At 44.9% G+C, this 25348-nt stretch overlaps 3 protein-coding genes across 5 annotated transcripts; all 3 read left to right on the forward strand.

Annotated features, from left to right (window-relative positions):
- The first annotated feature begins 1398 nt into the window (after positions 1-1398).
- Positions 1399-5727, forward strand: LOC101768898 (mucin-5AC). The gene is made up of 5 exons (XM_004961674.3): positions 1399-1687; positions 1765-1841; positions 2731-2854; positions 3271-4413; positions 4995-5727. Exons 2-5 carry the CDS (start codon positions 1795-1797, stop codon positions 5412-5414), a joined length of 1734 nt encoding a protein of 577 aa, XP_004961731.1. The 5' UTR covers positions 1399-1687; positions 1765-1794; the 3' UTR covers positions 5415-5727.
- A 7669-nt stretch (positions 5728-13396) lies between these two features.
- Positions 13397-19510, forward strand: LOC101769308 (probable inactive receptor kinase At5g58300). Its single transcript, XM_004961675.3, has 3 exons — positions 13397-13995; positions 16147-17496; positions 18604-19510. The coding sequence occupies exons 2-3, from the start codon at positions 16218-16220 to the stop codon at positions 19221-19223; spliced, it is 1899 nt and encodes a 632-aa protein (XP_004961732.1). The 5' UTR covers positions 13397-13995; positions 16147-16217; the 3' UTR covers positions 19224-19510.
- A 1149-nt stretch (positions 19511-20659) lies between these two features.
- Positions 20660-25280, forward strand: LOC101769713 (ubiquitin-conjugating enzyme E2 11). 3 transcript variants are annotated; one of them, XM_004961676.2, is made up of 5 exons: positions 20660-20816; positions 22552-22630; positions 22785-22912; positions 23614-23718; positions 24838-25280. In XM_004961676.2, the coding sequence occupies exons 2-5, from the start codon at positions 22561-22563 to the stop codon at positions 24979-24981; spliced, it is 447 nt and encodes a 148-aa protein (XP_004961733.1). In that variant the 5' UTR covers positions 20660-20816; positions 22552-22560; the 3' UTR covers positions 24982-25280. The 3 variants fall into 3 exon arrangements, with proteins under 3 accessions (XP_004961733.1, XP_004961734.1, XP_012700297.1); XM_004961677.2 differs by having other exon boundaries at positions 20662-20894; XM_012844843.3 differs by lacking the exon at positions 20660-20816 and having other exon boundaries at positions 22533-22630.
- The last annotated feature ends 68 nt before the right edge of the window (positions 25281-25348 follow it).

The following is a 25348-nucleotide window of genomic DNA, read 5'->3' on the forward strand; positions in this document are numbered from 1 at the left end:
CATGGCCTTCGTCGTCCAAACTCACCTACTACTGCTATCTGATGAAGCGCCGGGGATCTTTCACGGTTCTTGCAAGAACTGAGCCGCGTCGCCACCAACACCAAGCTAAATGTGTAGCCTTCCATGTTCCCATCAGCGTAAGCTGTGTAGGATAGCGCCCTTGGAGCTCGGGATGCTCATTTTCGTAGACAAGGACGCACAAACTAACTAGTACGAGGAACTGTACATCACCATATTCTCTCTCGCCCAAGATATCTACAGACTCATATGCCTACAGTACAGGGTAACAAGCTACAGTCAAGGCAAGATTCAAACGGGAGTTACGGGACAAGAAGTCGCTAGCTACCAGGCAGGCCACACTGCCACAGGAATACAGGATGCCTGACGAACTTTCCCAACAGCAAGGACGAACATAACCCAACAATTCAGCGAAATTGGGGAATTCCTGTCCGGCGAAATTCCTTGTGTCAGCACAGGGCAGGCCAGGGTGCTGCTACATTTTTCGCATGCCCCACTGTCCGTTGTCCAACCACGCGGCTGGGGTGGCCACATGTGCCACATGCATTATTTGCGGGTGCTGCGCGGCACACGAACCCTACACTGGTGTACTAGTACGTCACTGGCGGCCAAGATCCGAGGGACCTGACCTCACGTTCGGTAACAGTGCCCCTCCACTCTTCCAGGCCGCAACGAACGACCCGTTACCCGTAGGACACAACGATGAGCGCAGATGCACGAGCCATCATCCACAGCCAGGGCACAAAATGTTGCCCGGCCGTGAGGTGGCGCCGTGGTACCCGATCCAGATCTAGCACACGGCACGCGAAGCGAGGCGCCATCTCGACCGCCCGTTCCTGATCGGACGGCTAAGACGAGGGCACGCGATTGCACGTGCACCGTCTAGGATCCAGCTCTCCCCCCACCCGGCCGCGCGAGCTGGTGCAGCACGTTGCCCGCAGTTGACCGCAGCGGCATGGGTGTGTGTGTGTGTGTTTGGGGGGGGGGGGCGCTTGATCTGCCAGCCTGCCGCTTTACGCTGAGCAGCGAACACATCGGCAAATCATCCACTGATTATTCTGACCGCACAATAATCACCGCATCGGCGCGGCCTCTGACAGCGATTAACATAACCCGGCGAACCTAGGTTAACGCGCCGTCACCGGCTGATGTGCGGGCCCGAAGGTAGCCTGGCCCCACATGTCAACCCCACCTTGAATGGAACCTACCCTCTCCCATGGTCCTATCCGCTCAAGCTCGCGCCGACTTCTCCTGCTCGGCACCGGGTCATCCCCGCCAATCAGTCGTTGACACGTGGGCCCCGCGAGCTAACGTGGGACCCTCGAGGAGGGGTCGCGGGCCTTTGCGGCTAAACAAAACAAAGGCTTCACATCACAGCGCAGAGGCGCAAAGCTTCACGCTCGCCCACGCAGCCCCTCCACCACCACCACCAGCAGCGCCGTCCCCCTCCGCGCCCCTGCTCCCCTCGCCTCGGCATCTCTAGCGCACGCAGACGCAGCGCATCTCTAGGCGGCGGAGGGAGGGCGGAGCGGCACCTCGCCCCCGGCCGCGGCATTTGAGGAAGGAAGGAAGCGTCATTGGTTGCGGGAAGGGAGGCATTGGATAGATCGAAGCTTCTGGAACCTCCTGCCGGATCCGGATCCGGACCCGGCGCTGCCCACCGCCAGAGGTAGCAGCAGCAGCATCGGGTTGGCTAGTGATGCTTCGGTGTTTTTTTTTTCCTGAATCGTTGGGGATTTGTTGCAGTTTGGGACAGCAAGGTAGCTGTGCTCTGCGATGGAGGACCTGTTGGGTTCGGAGATCGGGAAGAACGACTATGACTGGTGATTCTCAACTTACTTGCTTGCTCTCTTCCCTATCTAATGTTTCTAGCTTTTTTTTAAAAAAAAACAAGGTGTGCGTGTGTATGTATATGTGTGTTTATGATCTCTGCATTGTGTTGACTGAAGAGGGGATTAATGCAGTACAAGGGCTGTATTCACCCCTGGATTGACTTGAAATTGGCCTGCCTTGAGGATGGTTTGTACGGATCACTGCTTTGAATGAGTTGAAGCCTCTTCATATTAACTAGTGAGGGGGAGTAGATTGGCCTGCTTTCGTGTTGAAAGGATTGCTGTTTGAATGATTGAGGAAGCTTGATCCTTGGAGAGCACCGTTTCACCATCATGTCGGTTTTTAGGTGTTGATTGACTGATTTTTTGCGATTGATGTGATCTTTCTAGCTAAAGATGACTTTGGTGGCAGTGGTGGTTGTTGGGAGGAAATGTGTCGCTGTGCAAAGCAAAGTTGAAACACTAGATATGCAAGTGAGCTGATTGTCCTGTGTGGACTCTTCCCTTGGAAGGCCAACCTTGAGATTGTTAATTGGCATTCAACACATGTTCACACAGTAACTTGCATGGAAGAAGTGCAGTGGGAAAGAGTGAAATATATTTAGGAGTATCTTATTGTTGGTGAGGTCCGTCTGAGGCATTTGATAAAGGTCAATTTGAGATATTAGCATGAGAATGCTGTAAAAGGAGGGCCAGTTGTTGCTGGTCCAATATACCATTTCATGATATTTGATCTTTTGACGGTGCATAATGACCATCGATTTGTTTGGGTTTTCTTTTATGCAAAGAGCTTGTAATTGGTTGTCTATTTTATCCATTTTATACGTATCATCATATTTTTTCTACTCTAACTTAATGTACTTTGTGCTGTACTCCTTAGGCTTCTAACTCCGCCTGGGACCCCACGTGTTCCTGCACTGGAGGTTGCTGAGAAAACACCATCCCCAAATATATTACCGAAGCGCACTACCACTAGATCATCCTCGACTACTAGAGCATCTAGGGTATGTTCCATTTTGGTGCTTATAAAAGTTAAATTTGTTAAAGATTTTCTCCTGTAAACTGATAAAATATTCCTACTCTGAGCAACATTTTTCTTGGAATCATGCTTTGTGACTTTGTGTATTTGTGGTAGAGGTGACAAGTTCGAAGCATTTTGACCTATTAATGAGATATAGCTTCTGCAAAAGAGAATTTATGAGATACTCTTATTCAGAAGCACTGTGATCTGCAATGTTTGCTGTCTTATTCGCTCATTCATTTCTTTTGGAAAATATGGTTTTTTACTTCTTATACTCTCAGTAAACAGGGCTTCACCTTAGTATTCGATAGTATAAAAACTATTAAAGCAAAGTCATATATCGCCTCTTTAGCAACTAACTATACAAATTGACTGATTATATAACTGTTTCATTTGCAGCTTTCAGTGTCTCAAACAGAGAATGGGCATTCAACAGTTCCCACTAGACCAGCAAGGAGTAATTCTGTCAGCAGACCTTCTATCCAGTCTACTCTCATGAATGGCAACAACAGGACTTCAGTTCTCAATACAAGCATTTCATCAGTCACTTCAAGACCTACAACCCCTAGTAGGCGAAACACCACTGCTGCTGCACCAAAACAATCAGTTCCAGCTTCGCGTCCAGTGCCTGCAAGATCCTCTACTCCTGTTAAAACTCGTCCATCTACACCAGCCAAAACTCGTCCATCTACTCCGACAAGAACTCGTCCAACAGCCCCAAACTCTTCAACTGAGTCAGCTGCTGCCAAGACCACATCCGCACATAATTCAAGGCCATCAACTCCAAATTCTCGGTCCCGTATAATTCCCAGTTCATCTTCTGGTCCAACTCATGCAATAAGTCGCCCGAGCGCATCTTCTGGTACAATGAGCCGACCAGGGTCTTCCTCAGGCAATGTTCCTGGTATAAGCCGTGCCACCTCATTGTCCTCAAGTTCTGTTCCTTCGATGAGCCGTTCCAGCTCGCGATCATCTACACCTACACGTCAACCTGCAATTCGTTCATCAGCACCAGCTATTGGTCGCTCTCCTTCTGTTGGACGGAGCTCTAGTATCAGTAGTTTTACATCTGTCTCCCGGTCTGCAATCAGTAATGGGCGGAACTCAGCACCTTCATCAGCTCCGTCATCTCGTCCAAGTTCTCCGAATCCACGACCCCGAGCACCAGTGCGGCCACTTGATATCCCTGATTTCCCAAATGAAACTCCACCAAATTTAAGGACAAAATTGCCTGAAAGACCACTATCTGCTGGCAGATCAAGGCCAGGAATGGCTTTAGGCATAAGGTCAACCCCAAATACTGAACCTTCAGCTACATCAGCACATGTGAAGAAGGTCTCTGTGCCTGCTGTGACTAGAAGTAAATTTTCTGATGCATCATCAAAGACACCTAGTCTCACAAATGGACACCAAAATCGGCAAGCTGAAAGGTCTGTTATTGACAGTCAACCTAACAGACACTCACGGCCTGTCACTGGCACTGATAATGGATTTGGGAGATCGATATCAAAGAGGTCACTTGACATGGCTATCAAGCACATGGTATGTTCCCTGCGTTCATTTAATCTACCGCATTGTAGTTTAAAAGTCGCATTTCTATGACTGAATTCGTTACTTGGTTACTTTCTGCAATTGTTGATCTACTCTGAACCTATCAAGATTCAATATTTTGCATTTAGTCAAAATTGTCATGCTTGTGGCTTTGGGAAACATTGCAAGTGCATTTCAATTTCAAGGTGAAAAAAAAGCACTTTAAGTGAAATGTACAGGAATACAGATTGGCTGTGTGTTACAGCAAGTCGCAAGGTCCTCTCTAATTATATGAAACCAAAACAAAAATACAGATATAGACATTGATTGAGAAAGAGTATCTGCAAGTAGAAAGCATTATCTGGTGATATTATAAATATTCAAGGGAAATAAACCATTGGATGGACAACTGCATTTTGCATCCGTAAGTAACAACATCCGCTCAAGTGATGCGTGTGTCTAAAAGTTTGTTTAAGTGAGTGCTTTTGGAGATGATCAATTTTGGTTGGAAGTTGGAAAATTTCATAGAAGATAGATTGGGCTGAATGTTGCAGAGTGTTTGGAAGAAACTAAGCTATCTCTACTTGTGACAGGACATTCGGCAGAATTTGGGTGGCATTCGTGGTGCATCCCTGTTTCCCCAGAGCATCCGCTCAGCTGCTGCCAAGGCCCGGCCAGCTCGGGCGTCAGACCCAGGTCTTGGCATCTCAAACGGCGACCGGCACTACACCGACAACGGAAGCAGCGTGAACGGGCACCTCTCCGGGGACTCGAACGGGGCTCCCTCGCGCAACGGTGGCAGCTCAACTGACTCGCCGGACAGGGCGAGCGTCGGGACCAAGGAGACCCTGAGCGAGCTGGACATCTACGGCAGCTCGCGCTACGAGGCGATGCTGCTGCGGGAGGACGTGCGGAACACCAGCTGGCTGCACGGCTTCGACGACAAGCCCGATCAGAGCCCGCTGTTCGACCACCGGTTCGAGCCGCTGCCGGAGCCCTTCAGCCCGCTATGACAAAACCTGCCGCTTGTAAAGTTGTTCTGGTCGTCACGTTCACTTCGTTCTGTGCCCCGTCGTGCTGCAAGATGTGTATGGTTTCAGTCTGTTTTTCTTGTTCTATAGTTGGTTGGTTCTGCACTTTCACCCTGCCCGCATTTCTGGAAGACTGGAACCGATGAGACGGGAGAGATTGCGGGGTCAGGGTCCCTGGAGATTGGGTTTCCACTTCCCACGAATTGTTGTACTACTGAAAGAAGAAAAGGATATAAAGGAACAGAAACAGTAAAAGATTTGTAAGTTATATTGTAATGAATCTTGGATGCTCACTCGCACGTGTGATCATGTCGTGCTGCTGGGTTCGCAACCGATTGCCTCTGGTTTGGACGTTTGGTTTTGCAGGCCATTCTGACCGCAGCAAATCGCACGGCAGAATGGGAATGTACTGAGATTTGGAAAGTTCCGGACGAAAGTAAAACTCGTGGTCTTTTAATATAAATATTGTAATAAATATATATGAAATGTTACCAATATATACTTAAATATATCTAAAAGTAATATTCATATCAAATTATTTATACATATCAAATTATTTATACATGTTATATTATAATAGATATATATGAAATATTACTGATAAATACTTAAATGTATCTAAAAGTAATATTCATATCAAATTATTTATACCTATTATCTTAAAAGTTTTTTTTTCTAACATTCCTCAATGCAAAGTCACTTATGATAGAGTTGATGTCAATCTCATCCAACAATTTCTTCTCAACGCATAATGTTGCCAAACTATTTAACCTCTCTTGAGTCATTGTTGATCTCAAATAGTTCCTCAATAACTTCAACTTTGAAAAGCTTCGACAGTAAATAAGAGTCGGTAAGCAATGGAGACATTAGGATAACAATCCACATATCTGACATGCTTAAAAATCTTCATAGCAGATATTACGCCATTTGGCAAAGTGAATTTCATAATCTTTAATTCAGAAATAAGATCATATACCTCAACATCAGATGAACCATCAAAATAAAAAGTTTCTGCAAATTTAGTGTAACATTCTTTAAGTTCATTATCATTTGATGACTTCAAAGTGCTTGAGCTTAATAAAAATCCGAATATATCTTTAAACACCATGAGTTCTTCAAATCTATTCTTCAAAGAAACGATCGCCATATCAACTAAAAAAAATATTTAACTTCAAAATCCATCTCATGTTAAAGAATTTCTTCTTGGCATTTACTTTCATCAAACTGTTTCTTCCTCATAGCACGACGTTTTTCTAGAAATGATGCCTCTACACCCATTTCTATTACAATACCTTTGGCGATGATCAAAACTAGAAGAAAACTCCTCATTTCTGTAATTCTGAAATTATTGCGTTATACCTTGTATTTGCTTCAAAGTAGAGTCAATGCACATGGCAGGCGATTGCAACTTCTTACTCACTTTATTTACAGCAAATAAAATATCATGACAGATATCATATCAAGTAGAAACTCAAAGCTGCCAAGTGCATCAAATAATTTTTTTGCATCACTTCTATCCTTAGGTTCAATGTCAGAAGCAAAGCAAATCTTAATTCAGTAGCTTGATATCTTATTGCTGTAACACTTTTGATTCGACTCTCCCAACGAGTATTGGACAATGATTTCACAGCTAAACTAGGAGCATGTTTAAGCAAAATATTCCACCTTTTCGTAGAACCAGCAAATAATACATTATATATGCGTTGAACAATTCCAAAAAATAAAACAGCTTTCCTACTAGATTTTGCCATATCACAAAGAGTAAGATTTAGACTATGACACGCACATGGCATATACAATGCTCTTGAATTGATATCAATTAATCATTTTTTACCCCTTTGTATTTTCCTTTCATATTAGAACCATTGTCATAGCCTTGACCCTCTATGTCACTAATATTTAGGCTAAAGCATTCCATAGATTCAAGCAATACATTAAAAAGCCTCAAACTAGATGTGTCATTCACCTTCAAGAATCCCAAAATGTACTCCTCAATTTTTATCTTGCCATCGGACAAATTAACACATCGAACTAATAAAGTCATTTGTTCTTGATGACTGACATCAGGGGTACAATCTATGATAATGGAGACATACTTGGCCTCTTTAATAACCTTTATGATATACCTTGTGATATCAGAAGTCAAAAAAAATATCAACTCATTTTGAATTTTATGACTGAGATAATAACAATGAATTTCTTTGTTCTGAATACGTTTAAAGTGGTCTTGCATTGCCAAGTCAAATTCCGCAATCATCTCAACACAAACAAGGAAATTACCACTACTATCATTATAAAGCTGCTCACTGCTTCCTCTAAAAGTCAAATTGCATTTACCAAGAAATTTCACAATGGCTATTATTCTTAACAAAACTTGCCTCAACCGTTCTTTCTCCTTTGTGATTTGCTGCTGCAATTCTTTGTTAATTGTTTCCTTTTTCCGCAGTCTAGCTCTCAATTCATTCCAACTGTTCATGTTACTAATATGCTCGATACTATTTTCATGTTCTCTAAGCTTCTTACTGATATGCTTCCAATTTCTTAACCCATCACACCTGCTAAGGAACTAGGACTCTTGCTAGTGCTAGACTTGAAGATCTTACAGGAAAAATAAAAAACTTTGTCAACATGCTTCGAATAAACTAACCATTTTCTATCATGTACCTCTCCGTTGCTTAATTTTCTAGAATAATGAGCATATGAAAAAATATCTTGAGGTAGCATCTAGAGGAAATTTGATATTTTCTTCTCTTATAGGCCCTTTCTTGACTAATATATCTCTTTCTTTATTATCAATATTATCCTAATTTTTTGGATCATAAATATCTGAAGTGTAAATTGGTTTCTCATCAACACTAGCAGACTATGCATGTGCACCTGATGCATTTACTGTATTCTCGGAGTCACTTACATTGTTATCATCGAAGTTGATGTTAACATTTTCTTGTTGATTCTCATTAGTTGGTTCATCCGCAACAACTATTGCCAACTCATCTGGGTTCGTCGAAGCGCCTGTATTATTCTCAGGGCCCTGATAACTCTTGCAAAATTTATCCATAGCTTCTCTATGTGATTCTATCAATTCATCCACACGTCTTTTCCTTTTTCTTTTCTCACAGCCTGATTCATATTTTCTAGACGACATGATATCCCACAATGCTAAAATTATTATAAATACACAATAGTTATCAATCAGTTGAAATTAAATAACTTGTGATAGTAAATTAATAATTAATAGTATGAAGAATTGAAGAATTGACAATCGAGCAGCGTACCTGGGTACCGGCGCAATCAAACAGGAATAGCCTGATCTTATCCGATGCAGTCGAACAAGAATAGAAACAACACGTGCACAAGTCACGACTCCTGTGGGGATCGCGCTCGCATGCGGCGGGAGTGCGGGCGCAGCACGCGTGCGGCGGCGACCCTGTGCGGCACTGCTGTACTCGAGTTCGACTTTGATCTAATATTCTAATCACGTTTTAGCCTCGATCCAATCGCAATCTCATTGGCCTTTAGGCCAGCCGAAAGACACCTAACGTCCTGACACCTACACCTCGGGTGAGCCCCTGGGATTTGAATGTACATACGCTGGGAGTGGCAGAGGCAATGTTGGCCGCGCCACGAGGCAGAGGTCGTTGTCGAACCGTTTGCATTGCACGCACCAAACCGAGGGGTACATCAAGGGGATTGGTTGTCTTCTCTGCTGAGCCAAGCTCGCATCACAGAACCAGACCCCCCTTGGCCAAGCCCTGCGCATGCAACATCTGCTGAGCCAGGCTCGCATCACAGAACCAGACCCCCCCCTGGCCAAGCCCTGCGCATGCAACACCAGCCTGTTTGGTTCCATGGTTCGCTCCGTCTAGGTTGCATGGAGACGGTAATTAGTTGCACATATTACGTACCAAGCGACCCTAGCGACCCTGCGGGCATTTTTTTCATCGCATCCGCGCTGCACCGAGCAAGCCTGGTTTTGGGGGAACGAGAATTTTTGCCGCACCCAGCGAACCAAGCTCAGGGACCTATTTTGCATCCTGCGGGCCAAGCCCACTACCTAGCTTAGGCAACCAATCAACTCAAGGTTGCATGGCGCCGATTTTTTTATTTTTATATGTTTTATTTTAGTATTTTGCAAAAATATATGGCCAAACAAAAAATTGCAAATCTGTACCCGCTGTAAAGGTGTACTGTAGCAAGCAACCGACAGTTGAATCGACGGTAAGTTCCCTCCTCTAAGTAGTACATTTTTAAAAAATCATAACCAATTCATATGAACTCAGATGGAGATAAACTTTATATAAAGCTTATAGATCTCGACGAGATCTACAACTTTCTAGTTCAAACTTTTTTTCATTGGTGTCATCTTAATACTCAAATAATGGATACAACTTTCAGATTTAATTTTAGATCTCAAAGTTGTGTCGATTATTTGAGCACAAAGATGGCATCAAATGAAAACAGTTTGAACCACAAAGTTGTATCTCATCGAGAGCTACAATTTTATATAAAACTTATCTCTATCCAAATTTATATGAATTAGTTATGATTTTTTTGGATGTGTGCTGCCCAGTTTCAAATCTAAAATTTGAATTTTAAATCTGAAACTTATGTTGATTATTTGAATACTAAGATAACACTAAATGAAAAAAGTTTGCACTAATAAGTTGTAGATCTCGTCGAGATCTACAATTTTCATATAAAGTTTATCTCCATCCAAGTTCATATGAATTAGTTATGATTTTTTAAAAGTATATTGTCTAGAGGAGGGAACTTACCGTCGGTTCAACTGATGGTATCTGACTTCCTCTATTTCAAATAGCGGTATAGGTATAGATTTGTAATTTTTTAGATCATATATTTTTGCAAAATACTAAAATAAAAAAATAAAAAAAATTCCATGCCGGGAGTCTGGTTGGAGGTTGATGCGGCCAACCAGGCCCCAAGTGGTTGGGAACGAGTGGCATTCGAATGGGGCAACGCAGCGGAGAGAACGAGAGATTGGCTCGCGGGACCGGGGTGTGGCTGTGGGCACGGCTGCACGGGGGAGCTGCGCATGCCGTCTGAGGCCCGCGGACGCGGGAATAATCAGGCGGATGGAGTTAACGAGAGGCAGCGGCCCGTGGCACAGTAGCAGCCCAACTCTGGCCTGAACTAAACCGATCGAGAAGAGGCCGACAAGGACCTCCCGGCCTGGCTATCTATTTCAGAGCAGGGCAGGGCGGCGCCATGGCACGTTGGGATTGTGCTTAACCTTTCTTGAGCTAGGATAGGAAGGACGCTGCATTAAAACTGGCTACAGATGATGTGACCTGTTAAGGAAATTACTTGGGGCCAACCATCCAACTCTGATAAAAAGGCATCGGCTCGCCATGGCGGAAACCTGAAACCTAGAATAAAGTTGTCATAAACAAGGGATCAGACCTCAGACGTGACAGGAAACACGAAATCAGATACGCCTTGTGCTTTGGAAATAGGAACAACAAATCCAGCTCCTTTGGTTCCTGTCTACAAAACACACGATTCAGTTCAGGACTTGAGGTACACTTGCACACCTAAAAGTTGTTATGAAATGTATTCCTACACCACCATTTTCCGCGTCAAAAATTCCTATGGGCGGTTGGACGTGAGACGTGACTTCTCTGTAAACGCGACCGAGCAGCAACGTGCCCGCGGGTCGCGTTGCCTAGCAGTACGTGGCTATTCCCGTGTTGAGTGACCTCGTGTCCTCGTCGATGATCGATCAGTACTTCAGCAGACGTCAGTTGCGGACGTCGGTACGTGCAGGCGCCTTGCGAGCTGCGCTGTCACTACGGACGCAGGTTAGGTAACCAACTGGTACAGCGAAAAGTGCCTGCGTCGGGCCTGCTCTGAGCTACGACACACTCTCGAGTCAGAGATCCCTTCAAAGGCTGCAAACTTGCAACCACTCCGATCAACCACATGGATCGTTCTTTTAATTCGTTTTTAACGAAAGCACCCATGTATGACTGTTATGGAAGGCAAAGAAAAAAGAAAAGAAAAGAAAGAAAGAAAAGCGAGAGAAACCGAAAGCAGAGCCGCGAGGGGCCGTGCATGATTTGGCGAAATCTGCGTGATTTTCTTTTCTGGTCGACGGGCATGCATGCCTACGCGCACCAAAAGCTACTAGCAAAGTTAGCAGCAGAGCAAGCTGCAAGCGTGAATGAGCTCGGCAGGATCAGAAAAGGAGCTGGGTGATGGCCTACTCATGGGTGTCCGTCGTCAGTCCATGTGCTGACCAGCAGCGAGCATGATTGGATCATGTATGCATGTTTGCCCGGAGTTGCCTTTCCATTGCGGCTGCAAGTGCAAGATCCCAAGGTAGCTACATCGATCACATTCACAGCTGATGCTCGATGCACGATCTCGTGAGTAAGGACCTAGCGCGTTATTAGCTCGTGAGTAATCACTTGTAAATCTATCGACTAGCCGGTTGTACTCTCCTTTTCTATCAATGAAATAGGCACAATCTTCTTGTGCCCGTTCGTAAAAAAATGCTCAATGCACGACGACCTCTATCAATGGCCATCACTAGGACACACGACAGTTTATACAACTCACCTGTCTCTGAAGAAACAGGTGAATCCAAAATGCCAACAGTTCGATTTCTAAACCCAGGAGATTAAGGAAAAAATAGATCACCAGCGACATGACTTGAGGTATCAAAGAAGAGCAAAAGCAAAGCTAAAATCAAGTCAGGAGCACGCAGATGCAACCACACACGTTCCTTTTTCTTTTATCTCCCCAACAACACACCTTCAACAGCCCTGCAGGAGCTATGGTTGGGAACGACGGCCAGTGCCAGTTAGGAATACATGCCAGCTACGTTCAGTTTTCTTTCTATCTGTTCGTTGTTTGCATCCCAAGCATCGGACAGCAGTACATGAGATTAATCAATGTACCACAGGTCTGCCATCGTCGCAGTAACTACTAACTGCTGCTACCACTCCGTAGTAACGAGCAATTTTTTTTCAGACTAGCACAGCTTGCCACGAGCCCACGAGCATCCGCGTCCTTCTGTTGGGCCCACGGTCACGCTGCAACTTTGCCTCCATCTCCATCGTCTATTCTCGATCCAACGCATCCGTCCTTTCCCAACGAAAGGGCCCAGCGGCGTGACTTTCCTCGCATCGTCTTCCTCGGCTGGCTTCAGCCTGCACGCGGGATCTCGATCCCCAACCCGCGCGCGAACGCGCGCCGCCCTCCGTGCCGCCCCCGCCGCCAGCCCCTGCATCTGCATTCCGCGCCGCCCGAGCTCTCCCACATCACGCCGGCCGGAGGTCCACATCCTCAGGCACGGCGCCTGGATCAGCTAGCGTTGGAGGTCAGCATCTACGCAAGGATCAGGGACATGATCGACCTCCACAAGGCAACTTCACGTGATGGTTGTATTGTAATCTCATTTGCTCGTTGCCATATTTTGTAACCTCGTTGGTGTTGTACTGTCGTCGTTGAGGCTGGCGTAGCGCCGCATCGATGGACGTCTTCGTCTTTCGAATGCCCGCGGCGTCGAAGTGAGGGCAGCAGCGCGCGCTCGCCCGCGAATTTGGGAGCGGCCGAGCGTGATCCTACCTGCGCGAGAAAAGCAAGTGGCTGGCGGCGGGGGCGGCATGGAGGTTGGAGGGCGGCGCAACGTGTGTTCACTCGCGGATTGGGGTCTGGGGATCGGGAGGATCCTGCCTGCGCGCTGGAGCGAGCTGACGAAGGCGATTGCGCCGCACAGGTCACTGGCTGCTGGGCCCTTTTGTTTGGGAAATTACGGAGACGTTGGATCGATAATAGACGCTGGAGATGGAGGCAAAGTTGCAGCGTGACTTCAATTGAGTAAAGTCACTCAATCCGGCTCCCTCCTGGCAGCCATAAACTGCACGCTGGGCCCAGGGGCAAATCCGTCACTTGCTTTTTAGCTCCCCTCCAGAACTAATGAGAGAACCCGTCGCACCGGCACCACGAACAGACCACTTCTCTTAACGCGCAGCGGGCTTGCACGCAGGCAGGCGCGCGCACCCCGCACACGGCGCGCACTCCACCTCCCGCGGCTTCAGCATCTTCACTGGCTGCCTGCGTCCGCTCGCAACTGCAAGTCTGCAACGAGAGGGTCAGACGGAGGCGCAGAGGCGGGCGGGGACGGAGACCGGGAGGGAGAGAGAGAAAGACCGTGAGAGGCTGAGAGGTGAGGGGAAGGAGGAGAGGAGGAGGGCGGCGGCGGTGGCCGGTCCGGCGCGGTGGAATGCCGGCCGTTCCCGCGGCGGATCGGGCTGTCTCCTCGGAGCGATTCCTGGCGCGGCTGGCCTCTGGGCGGTGACCGCAAGGCCCGGCCCTGAGGCGGGCGGCGACCCCGAGACGGCGCTTGGGTTTTTTCTCGGTTGCGCTCTCTTGGTGACGCCGTGAAGGTTGGAATTCTCTCCCAGGGCGCCATCTCCGCCGGTTCCTTCCGCGTCCTGGACTCCTGGGTCGCCGCCACCGGGGAGGCGGCGCGCCGCGCGGCGCGAAATGGACCTCGCCTCCGGCTCCGAGATTCCGACCTGCAACGGCAACTTGCGAGGTACGGCGCAATTCAGAGTTCTTCAGTACAGTAGTACTGCGTACCGCGGCGAAAACGATCTGTAGGTATAATGTAGTAATCCGCTCCTTGCGCTCTCCGCGCCACTGTTGCAGGAAAGCAAATGGCGTTCCGCTTTTTTTCTTCAAACGCATTTTGTTTGGTCGATGCGTCCATGCTTTTGTCTTTAGGAAAGGGGAAAGAGAATGCACTGGAATTGCGCTTTTGTTAGTAGTAGGGGAGCGGTCGAGCACTTCGAATCTCTACGGGGCCATTGCGTTTATTGGTGTGGTAGTGAAGCGATACATATTTTTTTCACGCAAAAAACAAAGTGGTACTGAAGTACTGAACTAGTGATTTGTACTTCACGTTCGTGTAAAAAACCTGCAACTGTTACATAAACAAACAACAACTTGAAAATAATGCAATGGAGCAGGTCAGGCGTGCAGTACTGAACTGCAACTTGCAGCAACATTTACATGGGGAATTTCTTTTATGTAACGGTTGCTCTAGTGTTTCAATGTAACAAACATCAGTAACGTCGAACCCGTGTGCGCGTGCCCGGCTAGCCCGTGTTGTATCAAATATTTCTTCTTCTTAATGGAATGATACGCAGCTCTCCTGCGTATTCTAGAAAACATGGGGAATTCCCAAGCTTGAAGAGGGGGGGAGGGGGGGGGGGGGGTAGGGGTACGAGAACATGGAAGATCTTTATTTCAGGGGAACTCTTGATAATCTTACTCGTACATCTACTGTTGCAATTGTCCTATGGGGTGTTGAGATGGTGATGTCTCTTGCCTTGAATTTGTCCTATGGCGTGGAGCCTGAGATCCCTCCTCGGTGTGCTGTGGCGCCGTGCTGCCCATGGCCGCCCCCATCAATGAGCAGAGCCCCACCCTGCCTGTCAAGCCCTCTTTCCCTTTGGTTTCTTGCATCTGAGACCACCTGCTTTACATGCTGGACTTTTGGTTTCGTGCTGACGCCTTTTTCCAAAGCAATCGGTCCTTGAGAAAACAACGGCATTAGGTGTAGTAATTGGGTCTAGGTTAGGTGCCCAGCAATGCTGCTTTTGTGTAAGTTACACATGTGCAAGGGAGTCCACCAACGTGCTGTGCCTCCTCTTTAGAAGTTCTACAGGGGTAGTGTTTTGTCACCACCCTTGTGTCCGTTCTGTTTATGATCGGGCGCCATTGTTTAGGCGCGGTGGCTATTTTGTTAACACTGTGGAGTTATCCTTTTCAGAAAAGGCTAAAGAGTGATGGCTACTTGCTAAAAGATATGTTGGTTTTCTTTTATATGGCACATGATCCTAGCTGTCCTTTTCACAAAGCTTGTGATAAACCGGAAGATTTGTTTGGGTTCGGGTCTTTCGGTTGAGGCTAAAAGAGAAGACAAGATGTGTCATTCTGTTTTCGTTTCGTTTTACTACTTTAGGGAGGAGGTTGCTGTGTGGCAGTTGAGGAATCTGATGGTCCCCTTGAAATATATCAAACTGGACAGCACTTTATCATTATCTCATGAGGGAGCTTAGACCAGCTTTCTGTGTCTGATGCAAATTAGCTAGGGCGCTAAGTATAGGTTCCTCATTATGATGTAAGATAGTGAGGGCAGTGGCAATAAAATATGTTGGAATTACCAAAGGATGCTGATTGTTTATAATTTATTACTTTGTGTGTAATCTGCTCGTCCTGTTTCAACTAGCGAGCTCCATAAAGTTGTAGGTCTAAAACCTATTAGTCTCACGAATCACGGTAGATGACATTCTTGTAAGCATATTTACTATTATTCTTTAGCAGGATTAGAATCTGATATTTAATGATGGAGAACCATACCTGGTTTGACATTTAAAAACTTAAGCAGTGGGAATGATTCTTGCATGCTATTAACTGATTCTTTTTCTTCAAGATCTCTCGGAGCATATATTTTTCAGTAGCTGCTTGTTTGGTTAGTTACAGATCATGCAAATACCCTATAAGAAAAAGGCATATAAACGCCCATTGGAAAATGCAATGTATTATGTTTTCTATACAAATTCCCTTGCCTTTGTACCTGTTTTCCACTTGTAAACTGAACTTTTATACTGTTCTCTTGACTCTAAAAATACAAACCATGTATTCACTTATCGTTGACTCTTGTCACCCTTTTATGTGGCAGGAGTGATGCACTGATGGAGACTCTTGGATTATAACTGCATTTTCCCCTTATTCCTCCTGCTGTTCCTAACAATGTGGCATCTGAGGCTTATAGCTATTTTTTCTGCTGCGCTTTTCTTTACGCATCTTCCATGTGCTAAAGGTGCTGACCTGAACTCTGATAAGCAGGCCCTTCTTGCATTTGCTGCATCACTGCCTCATGGCAGAAAGCTCAACTGGACCTCCACAACCCAAGTATGCACATCGTGGGTCGGGATTACTTGCACGCCCAATGGGAAGCGTGTACGTGAAGTGCGGCTACCTGCAATAGGGCTCTTTGGTCCTATCCCTGGGGGCACACTTGGCAAGCTTGATGCACTAGAGGTGTTGAGCCTTAGGTCAAATCGTCTCACTATTAATCTTCCTCCTGACGTAGCATCCATTCCTTCTCTGCACTCCCTTTATCTTCAGCACAACAACTTGTCTGGAATTATACCAAGTACACTGTCTTCCAGCCTAACATTCTTAGACCTGTCATACAATTCCTTCAATGGAGAAATCCCGTTGAAAGTGCAAGATATCACTGAACTGACTGCATTGCTTCTCCAGAACAACTCTCTTTCTGGACCCATCCCTGATCTTCACCTCCCCAAATTGAGACATTTGGATTTGAGTAACAATAACCTGAGTGGACCTATACCACCTTCCCTGCAGAAGTTCCCAGCTAGTTCTTTCTTGGGAAATACCTTTCTATGTGGATTTCCATTGGAACCATGTCCAGGAACCCCACCCTCTCCAATATCACCATCACCCCAAAATGGCAGAAGAAGCATATGGAAAAAGCTTAGCCGTGGTGTCATTATTGCAATAGCTGCTGGAGTAGGGGCCATAGTATTGCTTTTGATTATCATTCTCTTGGTATGCATTTTCAAAAGAAAGAAAGACGCAGAGCCTGGCGCGGCATCATCTTCATCCAAAGGAAAGGCTATTGCTGGTGGAAGGGCAGAAAAATCCAAGGCAGAATACAGCAGCGGTATTCAAGAAGCAGAGAGGAATAAATTGTTTTTCTTTGAGGGATGTTCATATAATTTCGACTTGGAGGATTTGTTGAGGGCTTCGGCTGAAGTCCTTGGAAAAGGAAGTTATGGGACTACCTACAAAGCTGTTCTTGAGGATGGGACAACAGTAGTGGTCAAGAGACTGAAGGAAGTGGTGGCAGGAAAGAGGGAATTCGAACAGCAGATGGAGCTAATTGGCAAGGTTTGCCAGCATCAGAACACAGTCCCATTGCGTGCTTACTATTACTCTAAGGATGAGAAGCTCTTGGTGTATGACTATGTCCCATTGGGTAGCCTTTCTGCTGCTTTGCATGGTATGTCCTTCACTTTGAATAATCTATTTGAATCATTTTACATTTTACTACCTGTAAGAATGCTAGTTTGAACCCCTTTTTTGTACTAATGAAAACTAAAGCTATTAGCTTACTTCAACTTGAAAATGTTGATAGCTGAAATAGATCCTTGATCAAGACATATGCTTGAGCAAAACATATTCAAGTTCATTCGGGTACCTATATGAAGCTCCAATAGGCTTGCAGCATAACCTTTTTTTATCCCTCTATCGATAGAAGCTTAATTAGAATCACAAGGTAGAAACCAACATTTGAAGGCTCAGGTGGTTGCATACTTGCATTCTAGCATAGTGTAGTGCTTTATGTTGATTCTTTAGAACTCTGTAGATACTAGAGAGTTGAAATTCTGTAATTTGTAGCTTATAATAAGCTACTACCTCCGTTCCAAATTGTAGGTCGTTTTGACTTTTCTAGGTTCATAGATATTATTATGCACCTAGATATAGTAGAATGGTTATTTTTTGTATAAGATAGATATAGACTCCCTATGTACTACTACCTTTAGGCCCTTGGGTGATAGCTCTCTGAAGATAAAATAATTGAAGTACTACAATTTACAAGCCATGTCAACATATACGTTCCTCACTGATTTATTCATTGTTTTTATGATTCCTACAATTGTTCTGGAGTTCACATGAACAGTCTAAAAGACCTACTCTTATAGCTAGAAATTTTAGGCTTTTGAGCTATACTTGCGGTTTCTGGCCGTTGCAACTTGCAGTGTGTGCAAAAGAATAAATGGTGGTTCCATAGTGCCTTGCTTTTCCATTACCTGCTTTGAGGTATCACACCAATACTGACTTGCGATCTGCCAGCGCTCACAGGATAGCCTTTATTGCACAGATTGGGGATGCAAGTAGCTCAAGTAATGAATTGCGATGACCTGCAAACTGTGTAAATTGAACATGACGGCTGTAGGACGTTGCAAAATGTAGCGTTTGTAGCTCTTTTCCGTTTCAACCATTTTGCTAACTTATTATCTGAAAGTCTGACTAACTTGCTCATTATACTCGTTTGTATTGAGAAAATTATATGACAACAGACTAACTGTTGATTACAAATACCCAGGGAATAAAGCTGTTGGAAGAAATCCATTGGACTGGGAAACAAGAGTGAAAATAGCTCTGGGCACTGCACGTGGGATGGCTTATCTTCATGGCGAGGTTGGCGGGAAGTTCATCCACGGGAACATCAAGTCAAGCAACATCCTCATTTCCCAGGAACTCAGCGCCTGCGTCACCGAGTTCGGCCTTGCCCAGCTCATGGCCCCGCCCCACGTCCACCCACGTCTCATCGGATACCGCTCGCCTGAGATCCTCGAGACCAAGAAACCGACGCAGAAATCCGACGTCTACAGCTTCGGCGTCCTGCTCCTCGAGATGCTCACAGGTAAAGCCCCTCTGAGATCCCCCGGCCGCGAGGACTCCATAGAGCACCTCCCCCGGTGGGTGCAGTCCGTGGTGCGAGAAGAGTGGACGTCAGAGGTTTTCGACGTCGACTTGTTGAGGCACCCGAACGTCGAGGACGAGATGGTCCAGATGCTCCAGGTCGCTATGGCATGTGTTGCTGTTGTCCCTGACGAGCGGCCTCGGATGGAGGAGGTGGTCAGGAGGATCGAGGAGATCCGGAACTCCTACTCGGAGACGAAGACCTCCCCGGAGGACAAACCAAGGGAGGGATCCTTCTGATCATTCATCAGTAGCACAGCAATAACATGGCATCTTAGAGAAAGAAATAGGTTTGACAGCTCTGCATTTAGTGTGTGTGTGTGTGAACCTTTGCAGTTGATTCCTGATCATTCTTTGGTAAAATTGTTTCCTGTTCTTAGTTCCATGATGTTAGCACTGGTGGTTGTTTTGTTTCTCTAGTCCTGCTGCTGATCATCGTGTTAATTTGTCGATCGTGCTGCGATTCAGTTTGAGAATTGAGACAACTTTTTAAAGTCTGTTCGAATGAGCATTCTCTCTGTTTTGCATTTTCTTGTGGCTCATATACATTCTAATTGTCGGTGCAGAATGATACTCTGGTTGACTGTTTCAATCACGATAATTCTGTTCACATATTTCCTGACAATTTGATCTCTTGCCGACTGGTGCATGCTTTATGCTATACACTTTGAGATCGCATATCGCCATATCGGTGTGGTGTGACGGTGTATGATACGTGGGACCCCCGGTACTGAAGAACTGGCAGTTGGTACTAACGGTGAAAAACAAATCCAAATTGCTGCTTTTGTTGAGAAAAAGAGGCCTACTGAAGACAATTTAGTGATCAGAACGTTTGCATCAGGTCCACAACGGTCCTGTTTTTCCTTTCCTTTACAAGATCTGCGCTGGATCAGCGATGGATTGATTCCTTTTTTCTTTCTGACGAAAGCTTTCGCCTTGTAGCTTTCTCTTGACTTCAAAGTGTGCAGTAGAGAGAAGAAAAAGAAGTAGAAGAAATGGTAGCATTAGACGCAAGAACTTGCCCAGTCAAACCAAAATCCGTGTTGGCTAAACTGACTGTTCTTTTGATCTGACCCAAGCAAGGACGCCAACCTTTTACGACCGAATTATCAAAACCAACGCTGCAATTTGCCATATAACCTAGAAATTGAAACATCAATAAAAAGGAAAGAAGTCCAAACCTCTCGAGTGCGAGGTCAGAAAAATTTGAGCGTAAGATGCAAAGCAACGAAATGAGTAATTAACAAACGCAGCGCGCTGCAGAAGCGTAACAATTCATGAAGTGCGCAGTCAAACATCCTTAAATTTTGTTAAATTTTCTTAAAAAATACTGCACATCCTTCATGGTTTGGGATGAAAAGCTTCCCTGCAAATGGGATTTTAGTCAACACTATCTTTGCAACTTTGATCAATAGATTATATTATCGCATACCACTAGACCAGTGGAAGGAGAAGGTAGATCATCGGTTGTTGGAATCTAACTCTACTGGGTAAATAAACACCTAATACGAGTTGTTTACCTGATCACGCAGATTCCTCTTCTGATAATCTCTGATCCTGACAATTTGCTCTCATCATCTCAGAAGGAAAAAAAATAATAAAGAAGACCAACGTACGTCGAACGTTCCGCCCCTCTGCCCACCCCGCAGGCCCAGCGGGCGGACTATAAATGCCGGCTCGAACACGCTTTGGAAACCCGTCTCGCACGCACACCACAACTCCACAAGCGAGGGACCCGGGGCGGGGCAGGAGAAAAAAAAAAGAGGGAGAGAAGGCGTCTCTCTCTCTCTCCTCTCGCCGTCCCCAACCTCTCGTCTTCGCTGCCTGCGGAAGGTGGGGAGCCTTCGCTTTTCCGCGTGAATTTTTTCGGGCGAATTTTTTTCGGCCTCCGCTCCGGTCAGATCGGCGCGGGTGAGCTCCGGCCCCTCCCGATCCGGATCCGTCCCATAGGCGCGCGTGTTTTTTTCTCTCGAGCTTTTTGTGTGGTTTTTTTTTCCCGCTCTTCTCTTCTGGTTGCCGCGGCTGTCTCGGGTAGATCTGCGGTTTGGTCCGGTTTGGAGCGCGCCGAGGCGGTGTCGCGTGTGGTAGGTTCCTGGTTTCCTACCGGGCGTTGTCGGTCGGAGCCGGATTTGGTGCGGGGCTGCTTGAGGCGTTGGGCGATCGGTGCTGGGGCATGGGGTGTTCGACCTTACGCGCTCGTGTTCTGGATTTCACGGATGGTGTGAGAGATTGGGGCTTTTTTGGTTGTTCTGGATCTGGATGGATGAAGTTGGCCGTCTGCTTGCTGTGTAGGGGCTTTCTGTAAGAATTTTAGGATCGATGCGCTCGTGCTGGCTGTGACGTGCTCTTGTGATGGTTCAGGCCGATCTCCGAGATGCCTGTAGTGCTGTACTGGTTTCACCTCTGTACTCAGCTTGTTTTGTTTTGTTTTTTTCCGGTAGCTTACCTTGACCCTCTGGGCGTTTAGAAAGTGCATTTCTGAAATATGATTGATATATTGTTCTGACACTAGTATTGTTAGTTATGATGGTAAGCTAGGCTTACAGGGTAGAATGTTTTGAAATTGATAATTTGGAATTACTAAGAGGTTTGCTCATCGTTATGGAGTGTGGGTTGTATCATTCCTCATTACTAAACTTTCGGCTATTGGCCTCCCCTTTGGAAGTAGATGTTGGCTATTTTAACTCATATATACTTGACCTGGAGCATGGAGGTTACTTGATATGCATGTTAAGACTGTTGGCTATTTTAACTCATACCTGGAGCATGGAGGTTACTTTGATACGCATGTTAAGGCTTAAGAGTTCAGAAATTAGAAGTGCTTATCATATCTGGTTGTCTTTAGGGTAAGAGTATTTATAAGGGGTTCGCAAGAGTTAATTCGTATATTGGGCTGGAGACCTGACAGTACTAATCCAGACTTCTGAAGCATTGTTGCCTTCTTGAAAGGAGCATTAGGTTATCTGCTACTTAAACTTGCTTGTATTTGCATGCTAGCCCATACTATCACTTAGCTATGAAATATGTTGAGGCTAAATGTGATATGTTATTAAGTTCTAAGTTTATTAGGAGTGATAATCGAGCCAAACCAAACCTAATGTTTGGATTGCTGCCTAATTTTGATTGGACTTTATGTGGGACATTTTTGGCTGCCAAATGATATTATGATATAGAAATCTAGCTTGCAAATATTAAGCATGAGAGCAGGAAGCCCAATGTTCCAGCTTAGGGGGCTAGCTGAACAATCATCCAAGTATATGGGATTGAGGTGTCTTCTTTTGTTTATCTAGAATTGTTGGCATTTTTTCCTAAACCGAAAACTGAAGTTTGAGTCAGCTTTATGGGGTTCACAAATGTTCAATATCAGGACTGTCATGGAACACTGTCACGCAATTCAGTTAGCAGGCTTGATATTTGCTGAGTTCTCTGCAACACTTTACTAACATAATTTGGACTCTGTTGTTCATCATTCGTATCTCTGCTTCCAAATACACAAATAGATATGATTTACTGCAATCTTTGTTCTATGTTTTTGTTGACTTCTTTTACCTAATGTATGATGAAACAGGAGTTTGTCATGGCATCGAAGCGTATCCTGAAGGAATTGAAGGACCTGCAGAGAGATCCCCCCACATCATGCAGTGCAGGTACGATTACTAGTAATTATTGGAACTATGGATGACTGCTCCAGACCATGTCATCTTGTCTGTACCATATTGCCAGTCCTTGCATGCTCACTTTGTTTTTCCCAATGCCTTTCCATTGCTTCTCATGAACAAATTTCACTTGTACAATGTTCAGGTCCTGCCGGTGAGGACATGTTTCATTGGCAAGCAACAATTATGGGACCGCCTGACAGTCCCTATGCTGGTGGTGTTTTCTTAGTGAACATTCATTTCCCGCCAGATTACCCCTTCAAACCTCCGAAGGTTAGAACTCAGGAGGTTTATCTTATTTACAAATTCCCCTTTTATTCACTAGTTATTGTGTATTGTGCGCTCTTGCAAGATGTGTAGTATTGGGTAGCCTGAATGTGGTTCCCTTTAATAAGTATAGGCGTCTTCTGAGTAAAAGTTTGTAAACAAGAAAGGCTTTTTGTTGTTCCTTTTTCTCCTGCTAATGTCATCATCCTGGGGGGAGGGAGATCATTGTACATTATCCCTTCTGCTATGTGATAGCTTCACCTTTCTGTTAGTACTTTGTCCTTGGTCAACTAATAATATGGTTATAGTTGTTTTATCTGCTGGCATAAAATCATCTTTTAGTGTTAGCTGGTAATGCATTAACTTTTTTTCCTGGATGAAGTATCCCTGTTAATATATCCTTTCAGAGTTGTAGTTTAGAACTGTGTTAGTGATTTCGTACACCTGAGGAAATAATAAATTTCTTACAGCTTCTCTCAAATTAAATATTTCATGCTAATAATTTCAAGAAAAACGGTATGTTAAGAATGTCATGGATTATTGTATGTTTGATACCTGTCTACATTTCCTATTAACAATCTGCTTTGGCATCTTCCTTTGATGGCTGAACTTCACGAGCCATTAAATCTTGAGGTTTCTTTTACTTAGATTTTGTTGTTTTAACTTTGTCCATGTTTATTGAATCTTTGTTGCCCTGTTCATTTTAGGTGTCTTTCAAGACAAAGGTCTTCCATCCTAATATCAACAGCAATGGAAGTATATGCCTTGACATTCTTAAAGAGCAGTGGAGCCCTGCTTTGACAATTTCTAAGGTCATCCTGAACACTGATATTTTTTTTCTATATGAGCATAACTTTTTCTTTTCATTTTTTCTTTATGTTTATAAAATGAGTAAATCTAAATTTCTGATGATGCAAGAATTTTCTACTGATGGGTATCACTTATTTTGCATTGATTAGTTAGCAGAAACATTCACTGCCTTGTTTGGGGTTCCTTTGCTGTCTGTTCCTGGGCTGTTTTTGTCATCATCTGCATTGTTTGGGGTTGCTATTGTAGATGTAATGCCCCTAGCAAATTCAGGGGCTGTTTGGATATGAGGTGCTAAACTTTAGCAGTATCACATCGGATGTTCGGATGCTAATTAGGAGGACTAAATATGAGCTAATTATAAAACTAATTGCAGAATCCCGAGCTAATTCGCGAGACGAATCTATTAAGCCTAATTAATCTATCATTAGCAAATGGTTACCGTAGCACCACATTGTCAAATCATGGACTAATTAGGCTTAATAGATTCGTCTCGCGAATTAGACTCCATCTGTGCAATTAGTTTTGTAATTACCCTATATTTAATACTCCTAATTATTATCCAAACATCCAATGTGACAGGTGCTAAACTTTAGCAGGTGGTATCCAAACACCCCCTCAATCTGAAATCTAATGTTGTTTGCCCTTTTGTTTGATTTAGTTGGTAAATATTTTTCTATTTCTTATTTCACATGCTTTAACCATATATCTGTGAAATATCAGGGCCTTTGTCCTTTCGGTGAATGCTTCTATGAACCCTGTTTGCTATTTTACTAACATACCGTGGTGCTTGGATCTTCTTGTATCATGCTTTAACCATGTTTTGAGCTGTTTAAATGGAGACTAACATTGTACTTCTGTCAACCATACTTGCAGTACAGCACCTCTAATAGTGTGCTGAATATGATCATAGGAGTTTCATAGGCGCGCCCTTATATGCTGGCTGTATGCCAACATATTAATCTTTTTTTTTTGGAACCGTCCATGTGGAAATGGAATTTCATTTTTCATTCAGTTCCACAATTAGGTTTTGTTGGAAATGACGTGTTATTGTTATGTTATACACCTGAAATGAAATTAGAGTGTTGTTGCTTATTTGAGTGTTGCTTTGTTGGATGTTCCAGGTCTTGCTCTCCATCTGCTCCCTGCTAACTGACCCCAACCCGGACGATCCTCTTGTCCCCGAGATTGCCCACATGTACAAGACGGACCGGCCGAAGTATGAGTCGACAGCCCGCAGCTGGACGCAGAAATATGCGATGGGCTGACAAAGCACCTCCGCATGTCAATCAGCGACGATTCCCGTGTCGTCTCAAGAAATTGTTTGTGGGCCATTATTTCCTTCGATTTGTCGCTGGTCGTGTGTATCCCCGATCCATGTAGGATCGTATTGTAGTCGATGTCCAACTACCATCCATAGTGAGATGGTCGGACATGCTTTGCTTATGCACTTATGCTTGCTGGGAACCTTGGTGTTGGGATCGGTGTTACTCGGTAATTGTTCATCGGAGATTTCTATTTCGTTGCCTGTGTCTAATGCATGTCCATGTGAATCATTTTTAATGTAGGCTGTTCGCCTGTTCCATGTCATGTTACCATTGATAGGTTCTTGGGCATGTTGGTACCGAAGCATGC

Source organism: Setaria italica, chromosome III (assembly GCF_000263155.2).
Source record: "Setaria italica strain Yugu1 chromosome III, Setaria_italica_v2.0, whole genome shotgun sequence".
Classification (NCBI taxonomy): domain Eukaryota; kingdom Viridiplantae; phylum Streptophyta; class Magnoliopsida; order Poales; family Poaceae; genus Setaria; species Setaria italica.

Bases quoted from the DNA above. Each gene is read 5' to 3' on its own strand.
- LOC101769308 (XM_004961675.3), top strand. From the start codon at position 16,218: ATGTGGCATCTGAGGCTTATAGCTATTTTTTCTGCTGCGCTTTTCTTT. The intron at 17,497-18,603 runs GTATGTCCTTCA...ACAAATACCCAG, and splicing joins CCTTTCTGCTGCTTTGCATG to GGAATAAAGCTGTTGGAAGA.
- LOC101769713 (XM_012844843.3), top strand. From the start codon at position 22,540: ATGATGAAACAGGAGTTTGTCATGGCATCGAAGCGTATCCTGAAGGAA. The intron at 22,913-23,613 runs GTTAGAACTCAG...TGTTCATTTTAG, and splicing joins ACCCCTTCAAACCTCCGAAG to GTGTCTTTCAAGACAAAGGT. The intron at 23,719-24,837 runs GTCATCCTGAAC...TGGATGTTCCAG, and splicing joins CTGCTTTGACAATTTCTAAG to GTCTTGCTCTCCATCTGCTC.
- LOC101768898 (XM_004961674.3), top strand. From the start codon at position 1,795: ATGGAGGACCTGTTGGGTTCGGAGATCGGGAAGAACGACTATGACTG. The intron at 1,842-2,730 runs GTGATTCTCAAC...TGTACTCCTTAG, and splicing joins GGGAAGAACGACTATGACTG to GCTTCTAACTCCGCCTGGGA. The intron at 4,414-4,994 runs GTATGTTCCCTG...TACTTGTGACAG, and splicing joins ACATGGCTATCAAGCACATG to GACATTCGGCAGAATTTGGG.